This window comes from Engraulis encrasicolus, chromosome 6 (assembly GCF_034702125.1).
Source record: "Engraulis encrasicolus isolate BLACKSEA-1 chromosome 6, IST_EnEncr_1.0, whole genome shotgun sequence".
Taxonomy (NCBI): Eukaryota; Metazoa; Chordata; class Actinopteri; order Clupeiformes; family Engraulidae; genus Engraulis; species Engraulis encrasicolus.
The window spans coordinates 21,438,514-21,454,402 of NC_085862.1; the positions used below are offsets into that span (position 1 = coordinate 21,438,514).

General features: G+C 43.1%; 1 protein-coding gene across 3 annotated transcripts; it reads left to right on the plus strand.

Moving 5' to 3' along the window:
* Positions 1-98: 98 nt before the first annotated feature.
* pak2b (p21 protein (Cdc42/Rac)-activated kinase 2b) lies at positions 99-15,422 on the plus strand. 3 transcript variants are annotated; one of them, XM_063200906.1, is made up of 15 exons: positions 99-211; positions 1,243-1,626; positions 2,318-2,424; positions 4,578-4,725; positions 5,200-5,228; positions 5,370-5,498; positions 6,500-6,635; positions 6,739-6,802; positions 6,916-6,964; positions 8,023-8,135; positions 10,131-10,248; positions 11,041-11,140; positions 11,943-12,139; positions 13,227-13,364; positions 14,091-15,422. In XM_063200906.1, the coding sequence occupies exons 2-15, from the start codon at positions 1,440-1,442 to the stop codon at positions 14,175-14,177; spliced, it is 1,602 nt and encodes a 533-aa protein (XP_063056976.1). In that variant the 5' UTR covers positions 99-211; positions 1,243-1,439; the 3' UTR covers positions 14,178-15,422. The 3 variants fall into 3 exon arrangements, with proteins under 3 accessions (XP_063056976.1, XP_063056977.1, XP_063056978.1); XM_063200907.1 differs by having other exon boundaries at positions 105-211; positions 1,290-1,626; XM_063200908.1 differs by having other exon boundaries at positions 105-211; positions 1,486-1,626.
* Positions 15,423-15,889: the final 467 nt, after the last annotated feature.

The following is a 15,889-nucleotide window of genomic DNA, read 5'->3' on the forward strand; positions in this document are numbered from 1 at the left end:
TATCATTGTTTATGCGTGTATCCTGCTCTTATTTTGAAAGGCCAAGGAAACTGACCCAGAAGTAGGCTAGTGTGTGAGACAGTCGAGGGAAGCTTAGCTGGATGGCTGCTAGTTAGGTGCATACAGGTCGCAGATAGCCCCCTCGCGTTGTCCTGTATGACTGAGGATTCAAAGCCACTGTGTACATTGCCGCTTTTGGGGATTTAATTCGGTAAGTGTCCAATTAATGTCCATTTGTGTAGTCGTATTCCTGTGGTCTTGTGTAAAGCATAAAGCCTTTCCAATGGATCTTTCTGAACCCGACAATTTAGCAAGTTAGCGAGCTTTCAAGCTAATGGCAAGTTTAGAGAAAGTTTAGCTAGCAAAGTTAGCTTGCTAGGTAGCTATTTACCAGGAGTTAACGGTACAATGGGCAGGTCTTTTCCTTTCCTCATTTGAGTAAGTAACGTTTGTGAACTAGCATAGGTGTGTTCCAGCATTCAGGTGACAAAAGATATTTAATGGACTAGTCTGAGCGACTTTCGATGCTGCTCTTTATAGTAGGCAGTTCTTAATCTCCCAGAAAAATGTCCATCGACAAATCAGTGCAGCTGCTAAAATGCCCAACGTTAGCTAAGACGTATATCAGTTAGCTGGGTAGTTCTAAATACGGCAAACTTGGTGGCATCAATGTCTGGAATGCACCAGTTGTATGTGTCTGTTGCATACAGGTTAGCCTAATAACCAAATATTGTCAATGAATCAAGTAAGTGCAGCGCGGATAGATGGGTAGTTAATAGCTCGAGCTAATGAAGCACGGCATCCTGAGTATTTTGATGGTGACACAGCCCATAAAACCCTTTCCTCGGTTCATCAAAATTCTTCTTGCCGTTTACTAGCGTCGTTAAACTTGCCGAAAGGTAACACGAGTTTAATTAGTTAGGCGTTTAAAAAGAGGGGTTCGTTATTTTCTTTTATTCCTGCTGCTGTAAACATCCACCTGCCAGAGTCTGACACTACCCTTCCTGTACTGTCATTAGCAATGACATTTTGTGGCTGTCTGTTTAATGTGTTGTTCAACCAATTCACCTGTAGCCTTTTCTTCTGCTTTTTGGTTAAGTAGTTCATCCCAGCTTTCTATCCGTGTTGGTTAATCTTGAGTGTATGTGAAGTGTCTGTCAATGGAATTTTGTGTAGATGTTTTCTGGAGGGTGCAGAGAGGAAAGCGTCATTTTAAACCACAGAATTTATCTCTGTTCGCAGTGCCATTCCCCATCTTGCACTTTGTACACTTTCACTGCTCTTTTCAGCCTGTCACTGCATCTCTTCTGCCTCTGCGCACTTGTCACTCCGCTTCTTGAATTTCCCATTCCTTGCTTCTCTCCTTCCTTCCCCATTTCATCTTCTCCGTCTGTCCTGTGCTCCACCTCCTCTTCGCTCTGTCCTTGCTTGCTGTGGCCATGTGTGATAACGGGGACCACGAGGACAAACCCCCGGCTCCCCCAGTGAGAATGAGCAGTACTAACTTCAGCAGCGCGGGAAAGGACCACACACTGTCAGCCAATCACAGCTCCAAGCCCCTGCCCTCCGTACCGGAGGAGAGGAAACGCAACAAGATAATCTCCATCTTCTCCAGCGGGGAGAAAGGTAGGCTACCTCCCAGCACATACCCTTGCACGCCACACACACACACACACACACACACACACACACACACACACACACACACACACACACACACACACACAGGCCGTTTTAACATTGCCTTAGTCTCAACAGATGCTTTTATCAAAAGCGCCTTACAGTTGTTTAGGTACCAGGTGTTGGTGACTTCCACTCACAACATGTTCAGCAGCGTCACAGGAAGCAGCAGTTGCAGGCCCAGGCTGTGATCATTGACCTACGGCCCCCCAATTCACTACATCACCCTATGAGTACAGTATGATGGACAGTAAAGCATGTGTGGCATATGGTAGCAGACCTCGTTCCCGGGATGCTTTAAGCAGAGATCATGCGAGATGACCTGTGTATGGGGGCGAGGGGATGGGAGGGGGACAATTTGGGAGGTGGGGCATATTTAATCAGTCACAAAAGCTAATGTAATTTTGGACATGGAAGGGCATTACAATATCTGTGGTAAGATGAGCCGTTAAAGCCAGTATGTGGGATATTTCAATGCCTTTAAGCCTGCTACGTTTCATCATTAGGAGAATTAAATCCTGTTAGATCATCATTGGACGACATGAGGAAATGGCTTGTGATCATTCTTTTTCTCATATTACCTAAGATATCTCTGCATGTGTTTTAAAGGGTTTGTTTTTGCTCTGATGATTTTCAGTGGGCAGGAGAAAAGACAGAGATAAGGAACGACCAGAGATCTCTCCACCATCTGACTTTGAACACACAATTCATGTGGGGTTTGATGCTGTCACAGGAGAATTCACAGTAAGTACTCCAAAACAATTTTCCGGAAGCCCACACACACTTGGTCTGTGAGAAGATCAGTGTTGAATGTGAGATGTATGATGTAGAACTACTGTTGCGGATGTAATTGCAATACCAGTAGTGTATTGCATAGTTGTTACTGTATAATTTCATCCGTAACAGTACTTTTACCTCTACTTTATACATCTCTGTATGTGACCAATCCACCCAAAAACAGAGAGCTCTTTGAGACTAGTTTTCCATGTGGAGGGGGGGGGCATGATGGGAAAAAAATGAGGTGGGGGGGAGGGCCATGGGAAAAAAAACGAATTTATTTTATTTATTTATTTTTTTTAAATAATAATAAAAAATGCAATACTTCTCTGAAACACATCGCTTTGCGATGCAAGGTCCCGGCCGCATAGGCTACTTTAGCACTGAAGCGTGTATCTGTAGTCATCCCTAGGCATACCTAGGGATGTGTATAGGCATACCGAATTATGTGTTAGCCTAGGCTAAATATTATTTTTGGTGCTTTTTTGTGGAAAAGACCTTGTGCCATAACGGTGACCGCGATTTCCTCAGGTTAGGCTACTGCTGGAACGACATCACAAAGTTGGTCCTGGATCAACATCTGGTTTGAGTGGTTATCTATGTCAGATTTTGCGCCAGTAACGTCTTCTGTAGCCTATGGATTAAGATCAGTTATGCAGAAGAAGTGCCATGCTGTTACAAAATACAATTATTCGCTGACAGGTTAAGTTTAGGAATATGTTTTGGTAAAGGCATAATTTGGCATGTTGTTAGGTTGGTGCACACATTTTCACTGACAGGTTGTTTAGGAATTAGTTTTGGTTTAGGCACAGTTCCACATATCCACTGTAATAGCCTACCTAGCCATAACCAGAGCCGTATACCACCGTGACGGCACTTGGCATGCCCGTTAATTTTTGGAATCAGACCTAGAATAGGCTAACATACCAGATGTTGATCCAGGGCCAACTTTGCGATGTCGTTCCAGGAACAACAGTAGGCCTAACCCGAGGAAATCGCAGTCACCGTGCCCAACGCAGGGCGCCCCTCCAGCTGTTTCGCTCGCTATCATAGTCGACTTCAACATTTGTGTCAGTTTGGAGCCATACGCCTACTTCAACCCTGTAATCCCACCAACTCGAGTCATCCTGCACGTGAGACCGCTTGCTCACGCAGCTTGGACCCGCATGATTGACAACCTAGAGTCTAGCTTGTCAATCATGCTGGCAGAGCGAGAGAGAAGAGAGGGTGGGGGGTTCACTTCGAGATTCCGCAGTTGAGCAGCCGCCTCGAATCTCTCGGTCCAAAGTTGAACAGAACAGTTAATAGGCTACACTGTTCGTGCACATCTCTCTGTGACAATTGCCATGCACTGACATGAACAAATGTTTAAGTCAACAAGGATAGCGAAACAGAGCTGGAGGGCGCCCTGCGTCGGGGTTAAATGGCGCAAGGTCTTCTCACACAAGAGCACCAAAAATTATATTTAGCATTTAAATTTTTGTACCTGTAGAGGGAGGGCCATGGGAAAACAAAATTGAAGTGGGGGGAGGGCCATGGGGAAAAAATTGAGGTGGGGGGGAGGGCCATGATTTTTTTTTTTGACCGGACTTCCAGCGCACCAGCCCTCCCCCCCTCGGTAAATAATGTACAGTCCCTAACCCCACATTGCTCCCGGGACTGTAACCAGCCTGTAATATCTATAAGTCGCTTTGGATGAAAAAAAGCATCAGCTAAGTTAATGCCATAATGTAATGTAAATGTCCCCCCAAAATGTGTTGTGCATAGGCTGACAGCAGGGAAACTTTGTTTTCTCCACGGAGGCAGCTAGAGCAAGTGGAGGACGGGAGTTTGGAGAACAGAATGATTATACTTATGCAGATGTTCATAAAAAAAACCCGATATTTTCAGCATGTGGATTAAAAAAGCACTATTGTGGCCGGGCATCACAATATTCATTTAGAAAATCTTCACTTAAAACTCTGGTTTTTAAAATGTCAATTTTGGGGAGCTAAAACACTGTTGATATGTAAACAAAAAAATCCCAATTGTGTGCGTTTACAAAAATATCCATATACATTTTAACAGGGTCTGAAGATTGATATTGAGATTCACCCTCTGTTTGCATGTGTTCTCACCAGGGTATGCCAGAGCAATGGGCAAGGCTCCTCCAGACATCAAATATCACCAAGTCTGAACAGAAGAAGAATCCACAAGCTGTACTTGATGTTCTCAATTTTTACGACTCCACACCCAATGGTCGTCAGAAGTACCTCAGCTTCTCATCAGGTGAGATTTTCAGCATTTCCCTCTTGGGTCAGACATGTAGTGATTCAAGCAAAAGTGTCAGGAATGTAAAGCAGAATTATTGTTTAGTGTTAACTTCAGTTCAATCAATGAGATTTCCTTTTACAGTCTTTATCAGTGGGTCACGTGGATCATGATGTGTGACGTGGTCACACCTCTTGTTGTTAGAGTTTTAGCCTCACTATAAACATGGAGGTCACACCTGCACAACATCAGCTGATTTTTAATCACGTCACACATCAACATCCATGTGACCCTCTGATGAGGACAGTAGTTTCACCGTCGAAACATATCAGGTAAAAGGAAAACAACTTTTCCATGTCTGAAACAAAAGAAAACCTTAAGAATTGAAGCTGTACACTGGCTGTAGACCTCTATGGTAGTCATCATGTATCTGAAGTATCTTTGGTCAGTTGTATTATTTCTGATATGTTCATTTCTTGTGTGTATCTGCAGAAAAAGGATATCCCCCAGGTCCACAATCTGTAAGTATTACTAGTCTGATGAATATACTTTTTTCTGCAATTATGGTGGCTCAAATGTGTTGTTTTTTAAATTTATCATTTCTATTTTATTTTTGCTTTAATTATTTTATTTGTCGTCTTTTCCATCAACTATTTCAACAGCCTGTCAAAAAAGGCACAGAACATTCGTCAGCCAAAGTCAAAGACATTGACAACGGTGGTGATGACGATGATGACGACGACGAGGCCCCGCCCCCTGTTGTTGCACCCCGCCCTGAGCACACCAAGAGTGTAAGCAAAGATTTTCTTAAGTAGATCAAGATACATCATCTTGATTCATTTCCGGGATCCATTTCACTTCGGGTGAACACCCCTTTAGGAGACCAACGAGTTTGAGAATAAATTACGCCCCTAGAGTACATGTGTGGAAATGAATCATTGGATCACCTCAATTCCCTTAGTGCTGCACCTGGGATCCCTCAGCCCCTTAGATGGTGATAGTGCACAATCCATGTTGCTGTCACCAAACACAACGGACAGAGAAGAAGAAGGGGGGACAACGCCCCCTTAGGAGACCTGACTTTTGCACATTGTTTTTGCATTGGGTGGGCGGGGTTTGGGATATCTTGGTTTGATGGAGTATCGTTGGTGTAAGGCTGTCCTCCTACATACATTCATATACGGCCTGGGAGGTATTCCGAGAACATGGTTAAGTGATGAACCTGGCTAAATTAGCCTACAGGAAATGCTGAACCTGCTGATAGATAGCCGCCCACAGGTGTCATGTAGATCCTCAAATAGCTGTATATACCTATTTGGTGATTCACCACTCCCTCAAGGTAGACTTGGCCTACTTAAAGGGGTATGCCACTATTGTTGCAATGCTACACGGATCCATTGACTTTGACTAGCTTAGTGACATACTCAATCTTTTAACTTGTCTTAAAGCAAGACAACGCTTAACATGAAAAATAAGACACTTAACCTCCTTTATAAACCCCAGCCAACGATTTTAACTGTATTAAGCCCCAAAATAGTGGCATACCCCTTTAAGTATTGACAGGTTCTTGGAATACTCCCCAGCTAATGGTTTGGATTTAACACTGTTGTCATTGGTCATTGCAATGTGGAAGGTCGATATCCCCAGTAAAATAATATCTTATTCAAGGCATGTAAATCCACTAGCCATTGGCCTCCTGCCAGCTTGCATGCGTTTGTATTGTACAGTTATGTACAAGACCCTTGGTCATTTGCTTTGGTGATTACAGCTTGCATGCGTTTGTATTGCACAGGTATATACAAGACCTTCGATGATCGACCCGCTGCCTCCACCTGTAACCGCACCAGATGCAGACGCTGCCTCCAAGGCCGCCGACCGGCAGAAGAAGAAGGGCAAGATGACCGATGAAGAGATCATGGACAAACTGAGTACGTCAGGCACCAGCTGCTGTGTTGAAAAATTGATTTGATGGCTTTCCAAAGCGTATTACTAACAAAATGTGCTGATTTTCTTTGTGGTTATTCTACACAGGGACCATAGTCAGCATCGGAGATCCAAAGAAGAAGTACACCCGCTATGAAAAGATTGGTCAAGGGTAGGTGTGTTGCTAATAGATGCACATTGATGAAAATGTTAATGTTGAAGGTGCTTCGTGAATCCAAACTTTGAAAGTGCCTCATGAAGGTTTGCATGATTTTTATCTTACAGAGCTTCAGGAACTGTTTTCACAGCGATTGATGTTGCAACTGGACAGGAGGTAAGGGATATGACATTGGTTGACATTAACGTATTGAAGTGGAGTTAAAACTCCACACTTAACATTCAGAGTCAAGCACCCTATTTCAACTTGACATTATTACGGGAAAAACGTCATCTTGACCTAATCAAGAAGCAATTAACGCATTGAATGCCAAGCTGTTTTTGGAATTTTGGCTGTATAGTTCCAGCAATTTGGACGATCTAGGTTTTTTTTTGACAGCTACAGAATTGTTTGTATTAGCCCCACGGAAATGACATAGCTCATTTAAAGGGTGAAATTTACTTTCCGTTGGTGAAAACCGCTTATTTGTATGTTGCATGGCTCAAAAGCTAGCACTAGCTGAGCGCGGACTAGATAAGATCAAAATAACAGCTTTTTTGTAGAAAGATATACAGCTTCTTTTGTTACACTTCTGTTAACACTGCTTTGCTCACTTTTTTCATCGTCACCTGTTCTTTCTCTTGATTTTTTTGTCATTCGTCACATGGGGAGTAAGGGAGTACTCCAAGAAACTGGCCCAGTAGTAATCCAGGTTTATTTAAAGTGATACTGTCCCATTTTTGGAAATAAGCTTATTTTACACCTCCCCTTGAGTTAAATAATAAGGTTATAGCGTTCTCACATACTTCCAACCGTTCTCTGGGTATGGCAGTGCAAATTTTACCTCCAAGCTAGCAGTTAACATTGAGTCCTATGAGACCAGTTAGCCGCCAGCTGGTTGCATAGGACTCAATGTTAACTAGCTTGGAGGTAAAGTTTGCACTGCCATACCCAGAGAACGGTTGAAAGTACAGGAGAGTGGTGAAAACCTATTATTTGACTCAAAAATGTCCAAAAATGGGACAGTATCACTTTAACCTTGAGGTAGTGTTAAATCATCTTATAGAAGAGCCTATAGTCCTCATTTTCTTAACGAAATTACACATGTGGACTATCTATTAGAGGGTTTACACCTCATGTAGGTTAACTTGGCCAGGTTTTTCACTTAACCATGGTCTTGCTATACCCTCCCTTCTCTCTTCATCTATTGTTTATTTTGTGGCTTTGATTTTAAGGTGGCCATCAAGCAGATCAACCTTCAGAAACAGCCCAAGAAGGAGCTGATCATCAACGAAATCCTAGTGATGAAGGAGCTGAAGAACCCCAACATTGTCAACTTCTTAGACAGGTGATTGTTACACATTTGTGCAACAGTGGAGTGTGATCGTTGGCATACTGAGAAAGACCGGTTTTCAGTATGCAAACCTACTTCTTGGAGCATAACAATATTCTTGCTTCTTGCATGCTTACTGTTACACATTTGCCTTTCATGCTATAGTCGGGGCAGCTCGGCACATCCTTACGTTACATTAGAGTTTCTCAACAGGGGGGGCTCTACAGCCCCCCACAGGTTGTTTGGGATTCCAAGCGGGGTGTTGAGAAGGATACAGCTGAGAAGGGGTGGTGCCTAGCTGCCATTGGGAGGTATTAGTCTACCCTAAATCCTCTAATATTGGCCGGGGCCTGTATTTACTCAAGTGCATCTTGGACCAGGCCATAATTGGAAGGAGGCCAGAACTAGAGTCAGGCCAATATTCCTATTTAAGCAAAACAGACTACCAGTCGAATGAATAAAACCATGTGTCTACCGTATTTTGAACCAATAAAATACTTGGTTCATTTATTGAAAAAGTAGGCTACAGTTACCATAATAGTTACGGTATGGTGCGAATGACTAGGAGAGACCATCGTCGGTCCATTTTTTTACTCATGAGGCGTGTGTCCCTTCCTCCTCTGTTTGTCTTTAATCCCATTCTCGCCTTGAGCTTATGGACACGACATGCGGCAACAACATTGACATTGACGGTTGTATTCCAATATCTGCGGCTGTTTCACTCCCTATTTTACCCCAGACTTCGCAAGGCAAACTGTTTCTTGCTGCAGCCAAATGTCGGGGAAATATAAAATTTCTGTCTCCGGTCCGTAGCCTGAAGCAATCTCTATGTGTGAAGCGCACGTTACTGAAATATGAAGGTTAAGCGAAGTAGCCATATTATTGTCTAATACTGTAGCGTGCCTCCTATTTTTCCTCCACTGGCAACGCATAGTAAAAGTTTAACCGCCAAATGCATTTACGACGAGGGCTCTCACAACTTTGCAACCAAGGCAAAATCTCTTTCTGTATGGGCGCGCTCCCTCTGCCTCTGGCTGTATTCTGGGCTCGTGTTGTTACTATAGGTTGCCCACGCATCTGCAGGAAAGCTAGAGAGAAGCTGCGAAACGGTCGCTCTCACACAACTGATATTAACACACTGCTCACATGTAATAACTAGTCTTTGGCGTGTGCACCGTTTGTTTTATAGTAGCAAATGAGTCCTTTTTCGGAGTGAGGAACTATGTCTAATGTTAACCAGCTTAATGATTACAGTCTTGTGGATTTTGAGAACAACGTGAGATATCAGGTAAACGGAAAACAAGTCATTGATTCTATTTTTAGACCCGGCCTGTACAAGAGACCGGCCCCAATTTACCCCCGCCGACCGCGAGACCGGCCAATATTAGAATCCCGGCCAGTAATGGAATACAGGCCACAATTAGAGGATTTACGGTATTTCGTTTTTTAATACCAAGGGGGGCATTTGACAGACGTATGATGAGGTCCAGGAGGGCATTTATTCAAAAAAGGTGGAAAACCACTGGTCTGTATGAAGTCCATTTCCTTGTCCAACAATATTAAGGCCATTATCTTGTGTCACTACATAAAAAATGAAATTACAATTGAAAAGGTTGTCATCAAAGTGATGAATGTGAAGCACAACATTAGTCATGTACTGATTTTCTTGGTGTATTACTAAAAGTTTTATTGATAAAATGATAGCTGTGCATCATGCACAATACTATAATTCCTCAATTCATAACCTGACCCCTAATAGCAGCCTACCTCTTTTGTAGCGTCGTCTTTTTCCTAAATAGAAGACGTTTCTTTTTGTATTAAAATATTCCTTTTAAGTTGTAGCCAGCCCATATTTGTAGCCTGGTCAAATCTGGTTTTCTTTTGTTTATAGTAGCCCCAGCTATTATTTAAGGAAAGATAGTAACTCTTCCACTGCATGTTTTACCTCTATTGATGTGATAAATAAAACCTATCCTGGGGTATCCTTTAATCCTTGTGTCTTGTGGTCAGCTTCTTGGTGGGCGAGGAGCTGTTTGTGGTGATGGAGTACCTGGCAGGAGGCTCTCTGACAGACGTGGTGACCGAGACCTGCATGGACGAGGCCCAGATCGCAGCCGTGTGTCGGGAGGTGGGACGCCCCAACAACCCATTTGTCCTCTATGCTGCATTTTTCATTATATTTCATGTTGCATTGTTTTATTGGTAAAATATTTGTTTTGACCCTAGCCAATTTACCATCCCCTCTTACTAATTTCAATTGTACAGAGAGTCTGGAACTGCTGACTTCAGAAACATTTAGTGAAGGGGGAAGGGGAACTTTTAAATTTGTAAAACGCATCCTATTTTATCAGTCGCTAAGATTTGTTGCATGACATTGAAAAATGATTGCTGGTGGGAGGGGTGGGCTCCGTTGATGGTCGTTGATGTCCCCTGTTCACTGATAAGCCAGTGGTCTGGCCAAGACCAACCCCCTTCCAGAACTACAGCAGGGTTCCCACGGGTCATGGAATTTCTGGAATATCATGGAATTTCATAAATGTTTTTACAGTCATGGAAAGTCATGGTGTCGGCTCTAGGGGTGAAGATAATCTTCAGTTTTCACACTTTAAAATGATTTTTAACATTTCTTTTTACCGAAATAGTCATGGAAATTCTGTTTTTTTGGGTCTGGAAAGTCATGGAAAATCATGGAATTTTCAATCTGAATTAGAGTGGGAACCCTGTACAGGTCCTCCAGACCCTCTGTGGGGAAGATATTAGTACAAGGGAATGGTAAAACCAGGCTATAGTCTGATCTGAACTGATCATTTTAATGTGATCGTTGCCATCAAGAGAGTTAAGCATTTGTTTTCATGTACTCAATAGTGACTGTGGTTGTGGGCTCTCTCTCCTCTCTCTCTCTCTCTCTCCTTCTCTGCAGTGTTTACAAGCCCTGGAGTTCCTGCATGCCAATCAGGTCATACACAGAGACATCAAGAGTGACAACGTTCTCCTGGGGATGGACGGCTCGGTGAAACTAAGTAAGAATGAGAAGAGCGGGGAAACAATGGGTCAATGACATTTCTTGGGCTCAGACGTAGGGTGGTACAAACATGGCTACTTCTCATAAATTAATCGGTAATTAATGCAGAGCAGTGATGCTTCTTAGATAATTCACACAAAAAAATCATCCATACATACAATAGTGGCATTTGTTGTGGTTGCCCCACCCTGACATGCGCTACTACTAAAACGTCAATGACCCATGTGTAGTAAAAGATAATAATCAATAACCATCCAGTGGTTATGTAATGGTTTTGAAGACTTCGGGTCCAGCTCAAACTACTAGCTCCCATCCTTTTCTTCCTGCCTAGGTGTCCCACCTTCACGCTGTCTACCTAGACAGAGGAACTTTTTGGGATCTTTTCCGCATTCAACATTGCAATTGCAGAAGTGGAAAATGACCTTTCATTTGTGTTTTTGCGAGATATGGAATGAAACTTGCTGGCATTGTATCATTAAGGCAGTGTGTATAACCCAAATTATGTGTCCAGGAAAATCAATGTCAATAGCCAGAATTTCAAGTCGACCTTTTTAAACCCTATAAATGATTTAAAAATCCATCTTTTTCCGTTTTCTATGTATTTTTTCCAATATCAAGTTTTCCTCTTCTATGCCACCTCTTTGTCTTTAGTGTGTGTCTGTGTGTATGTGTGTGTAATTACGTTTATAATGTGTTAAAATGAATTGCGTGTATTATGTGTAAGCTATTGAGGGCCTTAATTTCCCCATGGGCATCAATGAAGTGACTCAACTCTCCAATCTTTTGTCTCCCTCCTCCAGCTGACTTTGGGTTCTGCGCTCAGATCACCCCGGAGCAGAGCAAGCGCAGCACGATGGTGGGCACGCCCTACTGGATGGCCCCGGAGGTGGTGACCAGGAAGGCGTACGGGCCCAAGGTGGACATCTGGTCCCTGGGCATCATGGCCATTGAGATGGTGGAGGGCGAGCCGCCATACCTCAACGAGAACCCCCTGAGGGTGTGTTCACCACACACACACACACACACACACACACACACTGCCATTTTGTGCAGTTTAAAGCTGAAACTGCTTGTTCACAGTTCATTCTGTTTTCCTCTGTATGGCAGGACCGAGAGCTACACTCAACAGCCATTTTATGAGGCACACCTTTCCAACGGAAATTTCTAATCGGCCAATTACATGGTGGCAACTCTATGCATTTAGGAATGTAGACATGGTCAAGACGATCTGATGCAGTTCAAACCATGCATCAGGACGGGGAAGAAATATGATTTAAGTGACTTTTAACATGATATGGTTGTTGGTGCCAGATGTTTTAGTATTTCAGAAACCGTTTATCTACTGGGATTTTCACGCACAATCATCTTTAGGGCTTACAGAGAATGGTCAAAAAAATTAACAAATATCTTTGAAGCAGTTCTGTGGGCGAAAATGCCTTGTTGAGCGGAGAATATCCAGATTGGTTCGAGCTGATACAAAGGCAACAGAAATTCAAATAACCACTCATTACAACTGAGGTATGCATAAAAGCATAGCTGAACGCTCATCAAACCTTGAGGCAGATGAGCTACAGAAGACCACACCAGGTGTCACTCCTGTCAACTAAGATCAGGTAAATAGCGTTATATTTTGCACAGGCTCACTAAAATTGGACAATGGGAGACTGGAAAAATGTTGCCTGGTCTGATGAGTCTTGATTTCCTCTGCAACCCTGCTGTGGTGTGGTCAGACTTTGGCGTCAACATAATGAAAACGTGGATCCACCCTGTCCTATATCAGCAGTTCAGGCTGGTGGTGCTATGGTGTGGGGTTCATTTTCTTGGCACAATTTGGGCCTCTTAGTATCACTTGAACTTTGTTGGAATGCCACAGCCTACCTGAGTGTTGTGGCAGGTCGCTAAGTCAGTTCTGAAGGCAAAGGGGGGGTCCAACCCAGTCCTAGCAAGGTGTACTTAGTAAAGTGAGTGTCGTTCACACACATCTGTGAATCACGCACACTTTTTATTTTGTTTTGTTATTTTATTTCAAAGATGTCTGACTCCAAACCTCTCTCTCTCTCTCTCTCTCTCTCTCTGTCTATCAGGCGCTGTATCTGATTGCCACCAATGGCACTCCGGAGCTGCAGAGTCCAGAGAAGCTGTCGCCGGTCTTCCGGGACTTCCTGGGCCGTTGTCTGGAAATGGACGTGGAGAAGCGAGGAGGAGGCAAGGAGCTGCTACAGGTGAGGCTGAGAAGCCGGAGCTGAATCTTTACTTTTATTGGCCCTGATGGGATGTCCAACTCAAATTCACTATGGGCCAAAATCAGAATCTCTAAGTCGCAAGACAAGCACAAGGTTGACACTGAAATTGTGCATGCACACGCCTACCGGTAATGCATTAAGGTAGGCAAATTTCATTAGTTTAAATGTGCTCTCCCATATTTTATTGAGCTGTATATATGAATTGATGGTATCACTACTGATGGCCTTTATTGTTACTCTGGCCTGGGCCCTCTCATAAATCCTGTGTGATTCACAACCAGAGACATTCTATTGGTTAGAACTAAGAAATTCTTTGGCACAGCATTTCATTTTCAATATATTAACGAGCTGTGTGGGCCAATTGTAATTCACATTTGAAATGATCTCATGAGCTAAGTAAAATGGCACTGCGATATGGATTTGGCCCCCTGGCCTTGGCCTGTGCTAATACCTGAAATTTCATTACCATACTCAAAGTCCAATTTTACGGTCCATTTTAAATATACAATTTACTGTAATACATTCATTGACACACCAGCCCCCACAACCTCACACATACTCAGATCTACAAACCCACTGTCTTGCAAACAAGTCATGTTACACAACTAATTCGACTGTGATTATAACGAGGATGCTGTCAATTACAAGTGTGTTATTAAGTTAAAAAAAACTATTGTTTTATTGTGTTATTCATTTCTCCTACAGCACCCCTTCCTGAAGCTGGCCAAGCCGCTGTCTAGCCTCACGCCACTCATCCTGGCCGCCAAGGACGCCATGAAGAATAACCGTTAGCTAATCACCTGGCTGCTTATCGGACGCTAGCCTATCAGCAGGCTGCTCACCTGACGTTCCCGCTCCCCAGGTGTCTCCCATGTTACCCACTGGATGTCCCACCATACCCACTCCCACCCCCACCCGACCCCGGCCCCTTTCTGTTTCAGTGTCCTTTCTTTTGCTGACGTGCCATCACACAGCAAGGCCCTCTAAAAGCCACGCTGTCTACAAGACCAAAAAGCCCCAACCCGCAGGGGTAGGAACTCTGGTGGCCTTACGAACTCTTCCTGGTTTTTGTTTTTTTCTGTTTTGTTTAGGTTTGATATTCATTTGCCTTTCTTCCTTCCCAGGGGTTATGAACTATTTTTTTATAATTATTTTCAAAGTCTTCAGAAAAAATGTGTTGGAAAACACTGAATCTGTTTCATATGTCTGAAAAAAGAAAAATGAAAGTCTTGTTACGAAGAACCTTTTTATTTAACCTCAGCATGGATCATGTCTCTGTTTTGTATAGATCATGTATTTTTCATTTCAAAAGTATGACGTAAGACAGCATTCAAAGTGTGGGGCCAGGAACACATCATGGTTCCTCCCATTCATACAAAACGTGCAAGATGATTTTGTGTCCTTAAGTTTCAGAATCAGTGTTTGTAGTAACACCTCTGGCGTGAATTTCTCAAAACCAAAGTTGCTAACTACATCAGCTACTTTGTTGTTTTCAATGCATTTTCCCATTGGCAACTACCGAAGTTGCTAACAGGCTAACAACTTCTCTTTTGAGAAACTCACCCCTGAATTGCCAACAACAGTGTCAACATTTCACCAGCCTCCTCCAGAAGAAGGCATGCACCTTATTTTCCGATGCCAACAGTAGCTTGTGAGTGGTAGGATTGTCACTTGTGCCTTGTGTACTTGTTCCTACACAAAGTATTGTGCACTGTACACAACGGAGTCCCTCATGTCACTTTCTTCATTTGCCTGGAACCTGGGAAGATACACTTTCATAAGGTGAAAATGTTATGTATATTAAGAACTTCAGAAAAAATGAAATGGTAGGACAAAAATTAGGACTTTTAGAAAAAGCTGTCAGTTAAAAATTTATGTTTATATGTATAAACACTATTTTGTTTTAAAGACTAACATTATAAATAGATCTGTTGAAAGTATTGGTCAGGCCTTTTTGTGTGCCTTGGATCCAACTCTATTCCCATGTCAAAAATTGTAACTGTGAAAATAAAAAATAGTGTTTCTTGTCAAATTCAACTAAGGCTTTAAGGTGTAATGAGTTGGGGCTTTTTTGTTTTTTTTACCTGTTCTCTCTGACAATTTACATTTTAGACATGTATGCAAAAGGCGCCCTAATGGTGTATGTGTTGTACAGAGGCCACATGCAGCACCAGGGATGGATGATGACTCCATGGGTCCCTGGGCCAGACGGCAAGATGGACGCCCCTCCCCACATGGAATGAAGAGGTTCCAAAACATTTGGGTGCTTGCGAAGCTGCTTGAGAGCCCTTGCTGTTGGCGTTTACAAAACGGTTGCTAGATGAGATAGATACAGAGATACTCTAGACCGAGATAAGTCATTCTAGTTAATTTCTGGTATCCACTTTCTGTCGGGTGAACGCCCCTTTAGGAGACCTTCGGTTTGGAGACCTTCGGAGTCCTCAGGTTGAGAATAAATGGAGTACCCTTGGCACTGTAGATGGCGGTAGCGCACTTCTCGTGCA

Coding starts and splice junctions, on each gene's coding strand:
- pak2b (XM_063200906.1), top strand. CDS start 1,440: ATGTGTGATAACGGGGACCACGAGGACAAACCCCCGGCTCCCCCAGTG. Junction 4,726..5,199: donor GTACCTCAGCTTCTCATCAG/GTGAGATTTTCA, acceptor GTGTATCTGCAG/AAAAAGGATATCCCCCAGGT. Junction 13,365..14,090: donor GAGGCAAGGAGCTGCTACAG/GTGAGGCTGAGA, acceptor TTTCTCCTACAG/CACCCCTTCCTGAAGCTGGC.